Source organism: Erpetoichthys calabaricus, chromosome 2 (assembly GCF_900747795.2).
Source record: "Erpetoichthys calabaricus chromosome 2, fErpCal1.3, whole genome shotgun sequence".
In the NCBI taxonomy this organism is placed as follows: Eukaryota; Metazoa; Chordata; class Cladistia; order Polypteriformes; family Polypteridae; genus Erpetoichthys; species Erpetoichthys calabaricus.
The window spans coordinates 196611058-196629849 of NC_041395.2; the positions used below are offsets into that span (position 1 = coordinate 196611058).

At 39.1% G+C, this 18792-nt stretch overlaps 1 protein-coding gene across 1 annotated transcript in view; it reads left to right on the forward strand.

Moving 5' to 3' along the window:
• The first annotated feature begins 4960 nt into the window (after nt 1–4960).
• ftsj3 (FtsJ RNA 2'-O-methyltransferase 3) overlaps nt 4961–18792 on the forward strand; it is a 101639-nt gene continuing 87807 nt past the window's right edge. The window contains exons 1-2 of the mRNA XM_028794927.2: nt 4961–5135; nt 17048–17153. Coding sequence (XP_028650760.2) covers nt 5069–5135; nt 17048–17153 — 173 coding nt within the window. The 5' untranslated portion in view covers nt 4961–5068. The remainder of the gene's footprint in view (nt 5136–17047; nt 17154–18792) is intronic.

The following is an 18792-nucleotide window of genomic DNA, read 5'->3' on the forward strand; positions in this document are numbered from 1 at the left end:
CAGACCACAGCCCTCCTTTCACTCTTTCCATGTCCAATCTGAAAGACTTATTTAGTTTTGACATTTTATGAGCTGTGCTGGCTAAGGACAACCACAGCAAAGCAGTACAATTAGAAGCCTAACCATAAGTGAGAACCACACAGTACAAAGCAGCTACCAATTAAAACTGTCCATAGAGGTTCAGATCATGGATGGGAGGAGAAATGTTGTTTTGTGAGTGCAAGAATGTCCCCAGAAATCCTTAAATGTTTAAGCAGAATACTAAAGAACACGGAAGGAGAGGTTGCCTAAAGTTTCCTCACCTAAACGAAGCATGTAAGTAAGTGTTGTATCACATTTTCAGAGGACAATGAAATTTGTAGAACCAACTGGCAACACACCACCCCTCTCCAGCACCACAATAAAGAAGAATGTATTAAAAATATAATTTCATTTTACTTGGTGGAAAATACAAATAAGCTTAGCTGAACTACTTCTTACTCCCATTTCCAACTTGTTTGTTCAGTTATGCTCCCAGGTATTAAAGACCTGCAGAAAACGCTGAGAAAAACAAATGGAATAAATGGCTTACTATCATCTTGAAAACAACTCTGTTTCTTTAAACCTCTCTGTAAAGTTGTTTATGACACCACATACTGTATGTGTACACAATTATATTAATTACTAAATGAACTAAAACCATGTCAAAGTTGGTTGTGGAACTGTAATGGATGCAAAAATAAGGATACATTAGCATTATGTAACAATCTACTAGAATAAATGACACACATAAGGCTTGGGAACAAAGTGGACCAGAGACAAACAGTTTAAATGCAGACTTGCCAGCCGGATATCTGTATTGACAGCACCTTTGTCTGTGTAGCAAGTGGTCACTAGCCAATGGACTGATGTGAGGTTTATGCCTGTCTTATAACACTGCCTGCTTTCCACTATCCACACCATCTGCAGTATAGCTGGAGTGTGAAGAGATGTGGCGAGTTGCTTGGTTCTACCTTTGTTAAGATCTCTTAAAGTAAATTCATATTTTAACCAAGTCTCAATATTGCTCAATAATTTGTAATTATCTTGCTGTCTACTTTTCTGTCCTGCTGTTTTGTAATTACTTTGTGCAACTTTGTGAGTTTCAGTGTGTACATGCAATGAACCAGCAAACTATTCAGGGCCAAGTGATCCTGGAGTAGGAGCTGCCTCATCTTGACCCCGAAGTGGAATAGATTTAGATGGAAGATTCCTAACTGCTTTCTAAGAACATATCAATCATGTTGTTCATAGCAACATTGTGTAATGTATCATGTTAAAATTGTTTCCTGTACTTTGCTTGAGGGGCAACATTAGTGAGAGGTTTGTCAAACTATTTGCAATCACTACTGTCAGATTGTGCATTATTAAGAAAATGCATTTAGTGATGTACCAGGGAGTACGCAAAAATATTGTGAATACCATCCAAATTCAAAAGTAATGTGTGGAAAAAAGAGACAAAATTAAAATCATCATAGACTACTGCTAATAAATGTCATACCCCCTTCTCAGACATACTGTTGGAGTATCTACAAAGTAGAAGCTGATTGGCTTTTCCTGTTTAAAAACTATAACAGTAGGTACATTTTTAATCATTCTACTTGTGCCGAAAATGGAATGTACTTTTCTCTTTTGTATCTTTATTTTTCTAACTATATATGGTATTCACACATTACATTTCAAAGTAGTGATACTTAACAATTTCATAATATGAAATTTAATTTTATTTAGGAGTCTAAATTAGCTATACTCTGTTTAGCAAATAATATTTTAATAATTTAATTATTTTATAATTTCCAATCCAGTTTTCTTAAAATGTATTTGAAGAGTAATATCTAATATTACCTATTTAAAAATAATATCACATTGTTTATATTACTTATAATTTTGAGTGAAAATAATATTTTCTAATTTAAACAGAGGTATTTTTCCCATATAAAATTATAGTTTGTCAGATTTAATAATGAATTTGTGAGCATCCCGAGTCAGGGGTATGTACTAAAAACAACATTAACATCATCAGCTTTTCTTAACAAAAGTAAGCTTTTATAAGGTGCATTTGATACTCCTCAGGATTTTCACTGTTTTACTACTGTGAATTTCCCATTGGGATTAATAAAGTATCTATCTATCTATCTACTACCAAGAACATGCATGAAGTGCATTTTATTATTGAGAGAAATAACAAAATAGTTGCACATACTATTTACATCTATTCCATACAAAGAAAATTGCTAGAGAAAACAAATTTACATAATTAAAATCAATACTAATTTCAAATAGCTATAAACATATACAAAAGCCTTGAATTCACTTCAGACTTGTAAAGTTGTATTTTATTTCTTTTTACTTTTTTTTGTTTGCACAGAATCTAATAGTTTTTCACAGAAATTTCAGATTCCTGAAAAAAAAGAGCACATAGAAAATTTACATCTATGTACATAATATTTGGCCAATTTTAATATCAGGTTAACAATAAATGTCTGCTTTCCCATACTTCTGTTAGAATTCAGAATTCCAAATACCATATTTTAAAAACAAATTAATACCACTATACAATTTATCAGTAATAAACAGCTATTTAGTGTACTGACAATGCCAAAAGAGATGGGGCACCACTTCAGGTTGCATTCTACTTATGTCAACATCCACATCTTTTCTTTAATTTCTGGAGAAAGTGCTTTACAGGGTAAATCTTAATTTTAATCTTTAAAGAAATGTTCCTTACTTTGTTTGTTATGAGGCAATAACCAAAGTTCTTCTCAAAAGTTAAAAGTTCCTCCAATATGCAGTTATGTAGGGTACCAAAATCACCTCATGTTAAAACAGAACAGATACCTTGGTTATTATTACTGTACTCATAAAGGACTGTGAAAAACAAATTCTTCCACAAGTTGTGTTAAGAAGGTTATCTAAAAAACACATCAAGATAAGAAACACCTTTATGCAAAATCACATAACCATCAGGTATAGTCTCCATTACAAAGGCAAACTCTTTAGCTATAACAGAAAGATTAAAATAAGACCTTCATAGGTATTTAACTATTCTATAATTGCCTTTTGAAAGGGAGCAGAGTTCCTTGTTCTGATCAAGAACATATTTGGGAATAAAATTCCAAAAACAGGAACAACTATGGAGGAAACACTTTAACTAGTTAATCTTTAATGTAAAATTAAGTGAAGAAAATTCCAAAAAAATCAAGTCATCCATTTCTTTAAGAATTAATAACCACAGATTTTGTAATATACTATACACAACTCTTCCACAGAAAATGAAAGAGTATATGGTCTACCATTTTAACAATTTAGTCACCTTAATGTAATGAAGAAGTAATATAAGTAAGCCATGAAATCCCTTCTGCCTAGGACAAAAGGACATGTTATTTTAAAGAAAGATCCCTTTGCAGCAAGCAATTGAATTTGTTTTTCGCTTAATCAGTCACAGGATTAAAATTAAGAGAATTCCCATCTTGCTGTTCTTTGATTTTCAAGATGCCTAAATAATTTATTTTCTCCTTAACTGAGATGCCATTAATAGCTGATACATCACAATTTTTCAAGGCATATAACTCAAACATGCAAAGCAAACATGAAGCCTTATTCAGTGTACTGTAGTGGTTAAGGCTTTGGACTTCAATCCCTGGGGTTGTGGGTTCAAATCCTGGTACTGACAATGTGACCATGAGCAAGTCACTTCACCTGCCTGTGCTCCAATTGAAAAAACAAAAAAAATGCAACCAAATGTTGTAAGTTGTCATCAAAATAAGTAAGTAATTTCTTTAGTAAACACATTAATGAGGTCAAGAGATGGCTGTACCTGCATAGTTTTTCAAAAATAATATTGTCTCATCTACCAGCTGACTTATGGTACCTCTTCCAGCAACAAAACTGCCTTCCAAATGACAATATTTAATCAAATTTCAAAAACTGGTGCCAAAAGTAGAAAAAAAATTGAACAGAAACTCAAACCATTGCAAAAATAATTTCCAATTCCATCTTTTCCTAAACAATAAAAAATAAAGGGATGTTCAGCAGTATCGAAAGCATTTTAGAAAGCCTGAAAAGCATACAACTGTCATCCAAAATAAAATGTGAATAATCAATAAGATCAAGAACTAATCTAATGTTATTAAATATATGTCTGTTAATTGTGTCCAGGGTGCGTTTAATAATTTTAGCAAACACCAAAAACATATATAATGTGCCATTTCTTTATACACTATCCTCCTTCCTGGTCGTTGCAAACTATTTCATTTCAGTATCACACATTACTCATTATTTGGAATTTTCAACGCAAAATAATGTATGTGTATTAATAGTTAAAGTTTAAACTGATAGTCTTTAGAACATATTTATTGTTTAACTTGTCCACCTTTACCTAATGAAAACTGACTAATTACCATCAGGCTTATGTTCATTTATGTACTTGATATGTAGTACTAGGGTGTTGTACCGTGTTAGCCATTATGAATGTAGAGAAAAGCCAAGCAAAATGACACCTTTTATTGGCTAACTAAAAAGATTACAATATGCAAGCTTTCGAGGCAACTCAGGCCCCTTCTTCATGCAAGATGTAATCACTTCTTTACAGTATGTCTGTTACGGCATGATGAGAATGGTCACAGAAACGAAACATAGAAGGGAGCTGAGTTGCCTCGAAAGCTTGCATATTGTAATCTTTTTAGTTAGCCAATAAAAGGTGTCATTTTGCTTGGCTTTTCTGTACTTGATATGTTAATAGTATCAATTATAAAGTGACAAACATGAATAGCCAACAACTGTGATGAGAAAAAAAGATCATCAAGTAAAAAAAAAAAATCCTTAACGAATGTCACCATTTCTACACGTCGGTCCTGACTGACATCGTCATACATCCGGCGAGGCGACGGCGCTGGTTATTGACGTCACATAAAATGCGACGCCGGTGGATGGTGTCACAGCAATCCGTCTCTTACTGTCTGCGTCAGCACTGATCGCGGCCGTTCTACTTTTACACCACGTGCACGGAGCCGAGTGTTTCTGGAGGTTGAAGGAAAAGTGATCTGCGAAAATGGGGAAAAAACTTAAAGTAGGAAAAGCTCGGAAGGATAAGTTCTACCATTTGGCCAAGGAGACGGGTAAGTGTGGGATTTTGAAGGTTGAAGCATTAGAGCTGTGAATTTGAAGGAAAGTGGCCTAAACCAATATTCTCGAGTTAACATATGTATTTTAAATACTGAACGTTTCAATGTTTATCACGGGGACAGATGATCTTGTTCGATGCTGGGGACGTATGCTGATGCAGACGTAGCTATCCCAATCTGAGTAAAAGGACAGTCCAGGAACCATTAGAGGATCGGCTTAGGTGTGGGCTTCTTTGACGAAATAGGCATCTGAAAGTTCTTGGATATTGTCAGCACTGCAATTAACGAGTGTCGGTTCTAGTCATCTTTGTAGCAGGGCTAATGAGTTTGACCTATTTAATGGAGACAGTGACTGTACTGAAACAAACAGAGGTGCTAGTTTTAAAATCGTGCGATTTTACTGTATAGAGAAAAGAAACGAGGCACCTTCTCATTCTAAAAGCGTGCGTGGTGCCATGTACCAATTCAATGACGTGCACAGACCTTTTTGGTAATCAATGGTTCATAATTTTCACTGGAAATTTGGATGTAACATCAGTGGCATTATAATATTCACAACCTTGGCAAAATTTTATGTGATTATGACAGATTATCAGAAAAGTCTCTACACGTGTACGCATTTACTTTGTTTTCTTAATATAACATCTTAACAAGATGAGTCAAGTTTATTTATTAAGCTGGGGTTTAACTACTACAGTCCTTAGACTATTTATTTTTGAAGGCCTAATGACAAGTTAACATAACTGAGACTTCTTTGAAAAAAACCTGTTAAGACAGAGTTAAGATCACAAGTGGAAGTTTTAGTTGAGAAATTACTCTATGGAGTTCAGGAAAACCTATTTCATTGTAGGAATTGAATTCTCTAAAAAGAGCATGCTGGTGTTCAAGAAGATTCATTTTGGAGGGATGTATTATTATTTCTAACATCATTTATTTTGTTTTAAAAACTTTGGCATAAACTTCACAAAGTTCGCTACAAGTTTGTAGGAGACATTCCATTAAATAAACTGGGCCTTGCAGACTGTCAGCCTTTGAGATTAAAACACTGGGGTTTCCAGCAATTTCATTTATAATCTTGGAGAAACAGGGCTTAAGACGGACTGTTTTGTTATAGCTAGATAATCGTGCCTGTAATATTTCACAGTGGACTATTAGTTTAGTTTAGCAAATTTCTGCTACTTGTTATACTACTTTATGTGCAGCTATCATTGATGGAAAGAAAATGTGTAAGTAACAAATACTTTACAATTTAATCTGAACAAGTACAGTGGAACCTCGGTTTACGAACATCTCTGAACACGTACAAATCGGGTTACGACCAAAAAGTTTGCCAAACTTGCATCTGTTCACGACCACACACTCGGTATACAAACAAGCCAGTTTCCCTTTCGGTTTGTGCGCGCTGATGATTTCCGCACGTGTTCAGTCTCTCCCTGTGCAGCGACAGACAGACAGAGACACACACACATACATACTGTACATACATACATACAGGCGTGAGAGAGAGAGACAGACACACACACACACACACACGTACGAGAGCGAGAGAGAGGGCTGGCCGCATAAGGGCTTGGTTTTTAAAGAGACTGATTCAAGCATTGTTTTAACCTTGTTGTATTTAATGAAGACTTTTTTCTATTGGATTTTAACCTTCACTTCTGTTTACAGTGATCGGTTCGTAGTGTGCATTGTTGCAATGTTATTTTTCTTGATTGTTTATTAAATTATGGGTTTTTCAAATGTTCATTTTTTTCCCTGTGCTTAAAGCTCATTAAAAAAAGTGTTTTTAGCAAGCGATTCGTAGCGCTATAGGGCGAACTATTGCAATGTTAGTTTTCTCTGTTCAAGGTTTTCTCAGTGTTATTCAATGTTTTTACATTTACTTTACTATTACGCTGTGCATTCTATGGTATGATTAACTATATTTGTGCTTAAAAATTAAAAAAAAAATATTTACATACAGTTCGTACGGTCTAGAACGGATTAATTGTATTTACTTACAATCATATGGGGGAAATTACGTCGGGTCACGACCAAATCGGGTTACAACCAGAGTTTTGGAACGAATTTCGGTCGTGACCTGAGGTTCCACTGTATTTGTATAATCTTATCAACTTCAGAGTTTTTTTTTTTTTTTTTTTAAATCAGGTTTGCATCTCATTCTTCTGACAAAGCAATATCCACATAGCCCACTGTATTGGACAGCTTTGAAATGTATTAGGTAGATACTGGAGTGTAGTTGCATTCTTTTTCAATATTTCATTGTGCTTTGCCTCATCATGTTGTGCACCCTTGATATGTGCCACTCTCACATTGGTACTTCAGTCAGGAAGTTCTCTGCAGAAGTGTAAATCAGCCTTTTTACACCACCTTCCCAGTATACTTGGGTGTTTACAGATCACTCAGACACTGGCCAACTCCTCCACTTGAATGGGAGAGTGGAACCAAACCATAATGGGGCTTCACTGAGCATCTTATGTCTGAAAGAAAGGGCTGCTTCATTGTCATTAACACTAGAATTACCAGAGCCAATGAAAAAACTCGTAAATCCGGCCTACCTTAAATCCCTTTGCACCTCTCCGTCAGCGTCTTTTGTCTTGTAAATGGGTCAGTAAGTTCAAGCAGCCAGCTGTACCATCCCTAGCCCACCGCCTCAGAACAGGCAAGTGCCATGATTGATTATCTGGGAGTGAGCTACCCAGAATTGTAAGGGGAAATAATTTGATGTGTGTTTTATGTCTACAACAATCTTTGTAAACATACCTATGTCTCTGTTTTTTGTCAGTGCGGCTTTGACAGCATAGACCATAAGGTGCATACTAAGGAACACTCAGTAAAACTGAATAAAAAAATTCAAGTGACGGTGAGTTAAGAAGGCAGATTCACCAGTGTTTTTTTTTGTGGGGGGAGATGTCGGTGTTATATCGTGACTGAGAGAATAAAAGTGAAAAAAAAAAAAAAAGCTAACTTTTTTATAAGTACTATAAATTTACACCGGCTGTTACAGCTACAAATCAAATGTGCATGTTTATTGTATATTATTAACAATAAGAACAGCTCCCTACACAAAACGGTAAGCTTGCCAGGGAGCTGGTTTTGAACCTGCCACCTCCGGATTATAAGTCAGCGGATCTCACCGCTACACCATGGAAGCTGTCGTAGTGTACTTGCACCTTTTGTGAAAGTGTTTATTTGATATTTGGCCATCAGCCTTCACACGTTATATAGTTCATGTCTACATTTTGTTATTTATTACTAAAACATAAAAAACTTTCCTGTTTTAACAATGTGTATACAAAGATTGTTGTAGACACAAAACACACATCAAATTATTTCTCCTTACAATTCTGGGTAGCTCACTCCCAGATAATCAATCAAGACAGAATCTGGGAGAACTTCTTGCCCATTCTGAGGCAATGGGGGGATGGTATAGCAGGCTGCTTGGGCTTATCGACACATTTAGAAGACAAAAGACGCTGACGGACAGGTGCGAAGGGATTTAAGGTTGGCCGGATTTACCAGTTTTTTCGTAGGCTCTGGTAATTTTAGTGTTAAACAAACAACTGATTAATTACAATAGTAGTTGTTCATTGAAAAATAAAAATAGTTTCTTGATGGGAGTAAGAAATGGAGATGTGAAACTTCCTGCAATTTTAAATAGTAGTCTCATGAATAGGGCTGGGTATTGGCACTGATGTCCCAATTCAATATTGATTTTATCTTGACTGACATAGCATGTATTGATGTATTTGAAGTGGTAGCTTTTTTAGTGATTACTTAACCATGCATAGAGCACAATATTTTTGAAACTTTATTTGAAGGGTGTCTGCATAGTGATTTCATAACATATGCATAAGCATGAAATGTCAACAGGAAGTGACATTTAAGAAGAAACACTCAATTTGTAATGAACATTTTAAACCAGTGTTTGAAAGATATGAATCACAATTTAATTGCTATTTAAAAAAAAAAAATGTTTTTCACTGCACTCATTCAAAATTCATCATAATTTAACATGTATCGCCACATCAGACTCCACACATATTATGGGGGGCTAATTATTTTAATACAATGCAATAGCATCTACTTTGTAAAACATCTATATCATCTTGCGAATAACATAGTAAAATAATTGAATATTGCTTCTTAAATGATGTTATTCAATAACCTATTCATGTGTTATGAATCTCTATGTAGACACCCTTCAACTAAACTGTTAGCCAAATATATTCCCCTATTGGACATTTAAAATAATTTTGAATTAGTTGAAATTAAAGATACAGCGAGAAGACTTGTGTCTTCCTATAATTCTACATGTTACACATATCTTCAGTTGCTCACGTGTAACAGTTGTGTTAAGTTTTTTTTTTTTTTAAATATGTGTTTACACTTCCTCCTCGGACAAAAAGGAATCTTTTTAGAGCTGATGCTTGTTGACAGTGCCATTGTGTGAATGTAACACAAAAGAAAAAAGAACGACCATTGTAACTGCCAACACCACTAATATGGTTTGTATGGTGCAGTTTATGGAGATTTTCACGTCGGCTGCTTTGTGCACAAGCTTACTTTGATATCGCAGTTTGCTCTGAAAATTTCACAGTTGCCCACTTGCTTTGCCGGGTGAGGCATGTTGCAAACTTTTTCCACTGTAACAGTACAACAAGCCATCTGCTTAAAGAGGAACAACATTTATTGGACTTGCAGTCACACGATGAAACATTCATTGGAAATGCTACAAAGATTTTTGGAACAACAGCCATCTGAGCAGCTCTTGCGTACTGTATAGGCAGTGAAGTTGCTAACGATTAATATACTGCCCTGAATGTTGAGCTGTTGCAAGCCAGGGCTACTCTTTCCACTTGTAACGACTGACCCCTTACCCAGATCGGCCACTACACTACCAAGGCTTATTCTTTGGATTACCTGAGGTTTCTTGCTCTATTAACAAGCTGTACTCCTTTCAAGTTGTCTTATTTTTCCCAACACGACGAAATAATCAGAAACAGTAAACAGATATGTAAAATTAAACACTGATACAGTGGAACCTCGGTTCACGACCATAATTCGTTCCAAAACTCTGGTCGTAAACCAATTTGGTCGTGAACCGAAGCCATTTCCCCCATAGGATTGTATGTAAATACAATTAATCCGTTCCAGACCATACAAACTGTATGTAAATATATATTTTTTTAAGAATAGAATGCACAGCGTAATAGTAAACTAAATGTAAAAACATTGAATAACAGTGAGAAAACCTTGAACAACAGAGAAAACTAACACTGCAATAGTTCACGCTATAGCGCTACCAACCACTGGCTAAAAACACTTTTTTTAATGAGTTTTAAGCGCAGGGAAAAAAATGAACATTTGAAAAAATCCATAATTTAATAAACCACCAAGAAAAGTAACATCGCAACAATGCACGCTATGAACTGATCGCTGTAAACAAAAGTGAAAACAAAATCAAGCCCAGTGCATTCTTTAACTGCCTTCCTACCTTATGCGTCCAGCCCCCTCTCTCGCGCGCTGTTTGTGTGTGTGCACGTCTGTCTCTGCGCTGCCTGTGTGTGTGCGTGCGTCTCTCTCTCGAGCATGCCTGTGTGTGTGTGTGTGCTGTCTCTCCCACTGCCTGTGTGTGTGTGTCGCGGTCTCTCGATCTCTCTCTTGCTCGCTGCACAGGAAATGCACAGGGAGAGACAGAGCATGTACAAACCGAAAGGGAAACTGGCTTGTTTGTATACCGAGTGTGTGGTAATGAACCGAGGAACTTTTTGGTCGTAAACCGATTTGTACATGTACCGAGATGTTCATGAACCGAGGTTCCACTGTATATTGGAAAAATGAAAAGACGGACAAATATTCAATAATGAATATATATGTGCACAAAACACTTATTCCAAAAACACCAGTGACTAATTACTATATATAAAAGTACAAATATTTACATTAAACCCTCCCTTGCCCCTGAACAAGAAACAAAAGCACACAACACAAATACAAACATAGATTGCATAAACACAGCAGTTGAAAATGTGGTGAAAAATGTGTCCCAAAATAAAGTCCGGCAGTATTGAAACTGGCAATGGTGATATTGTGCTTCCTCCCGACAACAAAATGACCTCACTGTAAAAGTCCTGGCAATGGTTTGAATGAATTTGAACCCCGGGGTTCCTTGGCTCTGGCTGTCGTGATGTAGGATCAGTAGTTGAAAAAGGCACTGGAATTAAGCAATAGATAGCAGTGATGAGTTTGTAGATGGGTGGTAAATTTGTCTTTTTTTTTTCCTTTCTTTCTCTTTCTCCTCGCCTCTCGCCTGTCTCCTCTCGTTTCGCCTTTGCTCTCCTTTTTTAAATGTAAAATGTCCTGGATGTATCTGATGTGTAAACTGGTGATTTCTGTCTTGGGGCTGCGGTCTTTCTCCTCCGTCCTTCCTCTCTGCACTTACGGGGACAACATTCATTGACGCACACATATATTATTATGTAGCCCCGCTACCTCTCCCCCACCCCCCCCCCCCCAAACCTTGGACAAGGTAGGGCCAAAGTATGGCTTGAGATTGGCCACATGAATAATATCTAGCTTGGTATTAGTGCTGATACCCCTAAGAACCTGGAAATTGACGGGACCTGTTTGAGAAATAATTTGAGCTGGACCTAACCATTTAGGCACTAGCTTGGCAGGGAATCTTTTGCTGGCATCTGAGAGATGGTGAGCTCTAATCCAGACCAAATCACCTGGCTGAAAGTTCGCCTCCTTGCGTTGTGCATTATATAATTTGGCATGTCTGGTTGTCAAACCCATCAACCTCTGTTGGATTCTCTGCCGCAATTCCTTGAACTTAAATAGATTTTTGTAAATGTTGGTTTCTGGTCTATGGGCTCTGGGAAGGAGTTGGTCAAGCGGGTCCTTCAGCTGTCTGCCCAGCACAACCAAAGCAAGCGTCTCACCAGTGGCTTCATGCACCGCAGAGTTCAGGGCAAACCGGAGCTCGGGGAGCCATTTATCTCGGTCCTGATGGTGTTCACCCACATAGGAGGCGATCATGCTCTTCTGGGTTCAGTTCACTCGCTCTGTCTTATTGGCCTGGGGATGGTAAGCTATGCTCAGGCTTTTCTTCACTCCCCAGGCTGTATAAAGTTTATCCAATACAGAGCTCATGAACTTCGGACCCCGGTCTGAAACGATGTTCTTTGGCACCCCTCAGCTTGTGAATATTTCGTTCTTCAGGGTGGAGCATATTTTGTTGGTCCTGGCATCCGTTAATGCGAACAGCTCCACCCATTTCAAAAAATAATCAATTACCACCATCAGGATGGTCTTCCTCGAGCTGGTGACAGGAAATGGCCCCATCAGGTCAACTCTCAAAGTCTTCCCGGTCCATCAGCGATCGTCGATTGAAGAAGTCCTGCCGGTTTCCCATGTGAGTTTTTGATCTTCTGGCAGGTTAAGCACTTCTTCACGTGGTGGCAAACGTCTTTCCGGACAGACGGCCACCACGCCACCCCCAAGATCTTCAGCAGAGTCTTCGTCCTTCTAAGGTGACCGCTCAAAGGGCTGTCATGATAATAATCCAGGAACCACTAGTTGGTGTTGTAGACTCCCAAGGAAGGATGGAATGGTTCGGTACAGAACGCCCCAGATGTCCACGAAGTGTACCCAGTCGGTGCGCTGCTTCTCCAGTCCCTCCCTGATGTTTTGGCAGAATGGACTGGCGGCTTGTGCTTGAGCCAGATTTTGCAGGCTTTTAGGCAGAGGGAGGACCATCTTCTTTGCCTTTGCCAACCACACCATCCCCAGTGGCTCTGATGCCCTGGACAGAGCATCAGGCACGATATTGCCACTGCCCTTCCGATAGGTCACCTTGAAAGTAAAATTTTGGAGGTGGAGTACCCACCTGGTTAGACGAGAGGAGGTCTTCGGGTGGTTAAACACCTAGGTCAGAGCGTGATGGTCCATGTACACTTCAAACTCAACCCCCTCCAGATAGTGTCTCCATTTTTCCACAGCCCACACGATGGCCAAACATTCCTTTTCAGCCGTTGAATAATTCAGCTCAGCGCCGTGCAGTGTTCGAGAGGCATATGTGATATGTTCTGCCTTGTTGACTTTTTGAGTGAGCATGGCGCCGAGCCCCAGATTCTTGGCATCGGTCTGTACCTGGCAGGTGAGCTGTGGACCTGGCTGGGTCAGAATGGGTGGCTTTTGAAGATGGATCTTTAGTTGCTTAACCACGTCCTGGCACTCCTTTGTCCAGTCCCATGGGACATCTTTTTTTTCTTGGGTAATTCAAAGGGGCCGCTTTATCGGCCAACCTGGGGATGAACTTGATACCACCCCACTAACCCAAGAAACCGTTGTAGTGATTTCAAATCCGTGGGCGTGGGGTAGTCCCAGATGGCCAAGGTCTTCCTGGGGTCTACAGCAACCCCCTCCGATGAAAGAATGTGCCTGAGGAAGCGGATGTGGGGTTGAATGAAGGTACATTTTTTAGTGTTCAGCGTGAGGTCGTCTTGATGGAATCATTGGAAGATGGTGTCCAAGTCCTGGAGATGTTGTTTAATAGAAAGGGATTAAGCAATGACGTCGTCAATGTAAACAAAGCAGATCTTGCTTGTCAACCCCCTCAGCAATTGTTCCATGAGCCGCTGGAAGGTGGCACCAGCATTTTTAAGCACAAAAGGCATGACTTTGAATTGGAACAAACCCTCGAGGGTGATGACTGCTGTCTTCTTTTTACTCCTCTCGTCCATTGGCACCTGCCAGTAGCCACTGTGGAGGTCCAGTGTGCTGAAAACCGCAGCTCTATGCAGTGACTCCAGAATCTCATGAACCAGGGGCATGGGATACACATCCAGGCTCGTCTTCGTGTTAACCACCCTGTAGTCCACACAGAAGCGATAAGTGTCATCAGTTTTCTTCACAAGGACTACAGGGGTTGCCCAGGAGGAGCAAGATGGCTCGTTTATTCCCTCAGTGAGCATTCGATCTAGGTGTTCTTTAATTATGCCCTTCTTCAGTGGAGAAATGAGGTAGGCTCGGTGCTTTATAGGAATTTTGTCCGAGGTGTGGATCTTGTGGGTAACCCGACGGGCGACTCCTAATTTTTCAGTCCAAATCTCGGCACATTTCTTCAGCACCTGCCTTACTTCTTCGGGCTGTTCCTCCTCAGGGGCTGCCGCCGAGGTTGTTGCGTCACTCCTCACTGCCGCATAGAACACGTTGAATTGTGAGCCCAGATCTCCTTTTGATTTATGAATGAATTCACATATCCCTTTCCCTGGCACCGTATACCGCCTGGGACTGAGATGGATGGTCACTCTTAAGGTGATTAAAGAATCCAGCCCAAGGAGTAACGGGACAGACCGGTGCCGGTCATCCAGGACATAGGTCTCCATTTCCCAGGTGGTGGAGAGTACGCTGTACCTCAAGGGGACTTTGCCCAGGGCCCTGTGTTCACTCCCATCTGCCAATAAGAATCGGACAGATGGGGCAGATGTTAAATTGTCCGACGGTCGGCTAATCTTCTTCCATATGCTGTTACGTATTAAGTGTAATGGCTCCCTATATCCACCTCCGCATCCACCTGTCCCCCCTACAGCTTCACTGGGACGATCAGGAGGGACGTGCTCATTTGCATAATGGCGAGATTGGCTTCCGACCGGCAAGGCTCAGCTCACTGGGGTTTTAGGGTCTGGGTTTCTCATGTACTGGCTTGTACTTTATTTCAGTATGTTTTTTAGCTTCGCCAGTCCTGTTCCACTTGCGAGCCCACCTTTACCAGGAAAATTTAAAGGCAGATAGCGGTGTTATTTTTAAGGATCTTTTAACCAGAATAAGAATCCTCGGAGAGGGCACCACTTATGTAACAGCCGACCCCTTACCCAGACCGGCCGCTACACTACCAAGGATTACCTGAGGTTTCTTGCTCTAATAACAAGCCATACTCCTTACAAGTTGTCTTATTTTTCCAGACACAACAAAATAACCAGAAACAGTAAACAGATATGTAAAATTAAACACTGATATATTGGAAAAATGAAAAGACAAATATTCAATAACGAATATACTGTATACGTATATGTGCGCAAAACACCACTTATCCCAAAACCACCAGTGACTAATTACTATATATGAGTACAAATATTTACATTAAACCCTCCCTTGCCCCTAAACAAGAAACAAAAGCACACAACACAAATACAAACATGGATTAGATAAACACAGCAGTTGAAAATGTGGTGAAAAATGTATCCCAAAATAAAGTCCGGCGGTACTGAATCTGGCAGTGGTGATATTGTGCTTCCTCCCAACAACAAAACGACCTCACTGTAAAAGTCCTGGCAATAGTTTGAATGAATTCGAACCCCGGGGTTCCTCAGCTCTGGTTGTTGTGATGTAGGGTTGGTAGTTGAAAAAGCAGGCAGTGGAATTAAGCAATAAATAGCAGTGATGAGTTTGTAGATGGGTGGTAAGTTGTCTTCTTTTCCTTTCTCTCCTCGCCTCTCGCCTTTCTCCTCTCTTGTCTTGCCTTCATTCCTCTTTTTTAAATGTAAAATGTCCCGAATGTATCTGGTGTGTAAACAGGTGATTTCCATCTTGGGGCTGCGGTCTCTCCTCCATCCTTCCCCTCTGCACTTTTGGGGACAGCATTCACTGATGCACACATAACGGACAGTAAATGGGACGATGAAAACAAAACACACTCAGCACAAACATAGAATATACTATTATGTAGCCCCGCTACACAATGACCTGAGAAAAGTGGCAATTCTTTGCTTAAGATCTTCCTAAACCCTTGGCATGATAGCTTCACTCATTTGCTTTCTGGTTGGTATAACACACCACAATTCAAAAACCTGTATCATTTGCCAAAAGGCCTTGTTTTCACCAACAGATAAAAACTGCTATAGATAGTTAGTTATTTTTTGAATTAAATGGAAGCTTGGAGATCTCCTCCGTTTCCAGTGTGGATTGCTTAGGCTCTACTCATTTGGATTTTCTACTGAGATTACATTTTTGGGTGACATTGGAGCAAACGATTTTTCCAAATTTGTTGAGTTATAGCAATACTTAATTTCTGAGCTTCACAACTTACATATGGTTTTGCTTTTATTCAGTTGTTCTTTACCGACAGACCATTTGAATCTGTAGGTAGTCCACACTTCTTACTTAAGTGTTAAAGATGCAGATTAGATAGTAAAGTGCTTTCTTCATAGAAAGTATATATAACGGGTATATAATGGCAAAAATGAACAGAAGCAAAAATCTACATATACTATGGTCTTGTGAATCTCTATCCTGTTTAAATACTAATCTTGAGATTTTGAGAATCAAATTATTTAAACAAAAATTATGATTAATTGGAAAATCCATATTTTTGCCCAGGCCTACTCACGAATAAAGCAATGCTGATTGGGGATATTCTGAAATTACTTTTCAGTTATAGAATAGAATGGAATGGAAATGTACAGCATATGGAATGCAGATTTGAATGTTGTTATCCTGACAGCTGTTACTCAGATTTAGGAGAGTTAAAGAGAGAAAACTTCAGGATCCGATCCATTTGCAGTAAAAGTTGTCCACAGTATTGAACTATATATCTTTCAAATTTGTATTAAAATATAATTTATTCTTTAGGCATGATGAAATATTTTTTCACACTGTATCACAGCATAGTCCACTCAGTATTTCCCAGCCCTATTTCAAACTGTAGAATCCTTTGGCAGCAGAAATCATATTGTTAAGAACAAGAATTTTTATGATTAAGAAACCATCTGTGTTTCAAGTTAGAGTCTTTGGCCTTTCTCAAGACTCCACAAAATCGTCGCTATTCCCCTTAGGAATCATAAAGCTTAAAGTAATTAACTTCTCGCTCCCTCTGACATTGTGTTTTTTCTGTCTCTTAGGTTACCGCTCTCGTTCTTCCTTTAAACTAATTCAGCTGAATCGCAAGTTTCAGTTTCTGCAGAAAGCACGAGCTCTGGTGGATCTATGTGCAGCACCTGGAGGCTGGTAAGTGCTTGATGTGAGGAATGTGTGGTGGTGTTATGTACTGCTGTTGTACTGCTTCGTGGGTAGGAAGCCTTTGCAAGACCATGTGTGGCAGAACTGTAACTGTATAAGAACAGTAGAGCTGCAGATTTCAGGAACTCTACAGTTCAGGAGCTTTGCTGAAAAGCCAGATGGCTTGTATGCTTTGCCACATGATATACACAATAAAACTCCAACTAGGGACCTTACATCTACTACAAGACATCCCTACCTTATGGTTACTATTTACTCCTGATTAGTATAACTCTCTCACAACCCCATCCTTAACTATAGTATAATGATGGTTTGTGTAATCAATGTGTGTTTTGGCCCCATTTTGAATAAGCATGTTGAGAGAGACTCAAATGACCATAAGTACAGGGTGAGCCACAATGAAGTACCACATTTCTCAATGTCATTGCACGAGGTAGAGGTAGCCGAGTGGGTTGGGGTGGGGTTCCTTTGGTCCGATGTGCACCATGCTTTCGCTGTCAAAGCGTTCTTCAAAAACAGCAAATCCATCATCACTACGCAACACGCCTTCCGAACACACTTCAGCATTTAGACAGATAGGTACAACATTGAACAGAAAATCTCCAAGCCATCCTCGGACTGTATGAACGCCTGAAAACATCCAAGCTGTAAGGGTATCAATTTTGCAGTCTCCTAGAGCAGGGGTGGGCAAAGTCATTCCTGGAGGGCCGCAGTGGCCACGGGTTTTTGTTCCAACCCAGTTGCTTAATTAGAAAACAATCCTTGCCAACAATTACATTTCATGGCTTGTTAGTGCTTTAACTCTATGTCAAGTCATTCTCATATCCTAGATTTTTTTTTCCTTTCTAAGGATATCATCCAAATACTTTGAAGTGTAAAACGGATGGGTAATTCTCAATCCTTCACTTTTTTCTCTTCTCTTTCCTTCCAAGTATTTAATTAAACCAAATAGTGCACGATAAATACACACAGGTGTAAAGGGTAACAAGCAAAATGGATCACTGCTGGTTTCTTTTGTCATTTGCATCTTATTGCAAATAAGGAGCAATTAAAAACCAAGAATGCAGCTGTTTAAGACTTAAATAAGCAACAAAGGTTCAAAATCTTAATGAGGGACATAACTAAAATGAAGCAGAAGATGTTTCTAGAGCAATAAGTGCTTCTTATTAAGCAATTGGGTTGGAACAAAAACCTGCAGCCACAGCGGCCCTCCAGGAATGACTTTGCCCACCCCTGTCCTAGAGGTTTAGAGCGCAAACATGCTTCTGCCTTAGGCACTTCCAACATGTAATTTCCATCCATACAAAATGATGGTAGTGCAAGAACTCACTGGGAGAGCCATAGAGAGTTGTGCACAAACATTTGGCAAACCATTGATCGAGATGCCATCGTCATTTGTAGCAACGAGGCACATTTTCATTTGAATGGTTGCGTAAATAAGCAAAACTTTCGCTATTGGGTTGAAACCAACCCTTGTGAACTTCATCAGGGACACCTGCACAGTGAGCGTGTTACAGTTTGGTGCGCCATTGCAGAATTTGTAATTGTTTTGAGGAAGGGGAGAGCAACGGTCATAGTCAATTCAGAACATTACATTGAAGTGCTAGAGCACTTTTTGCAGCCCCAA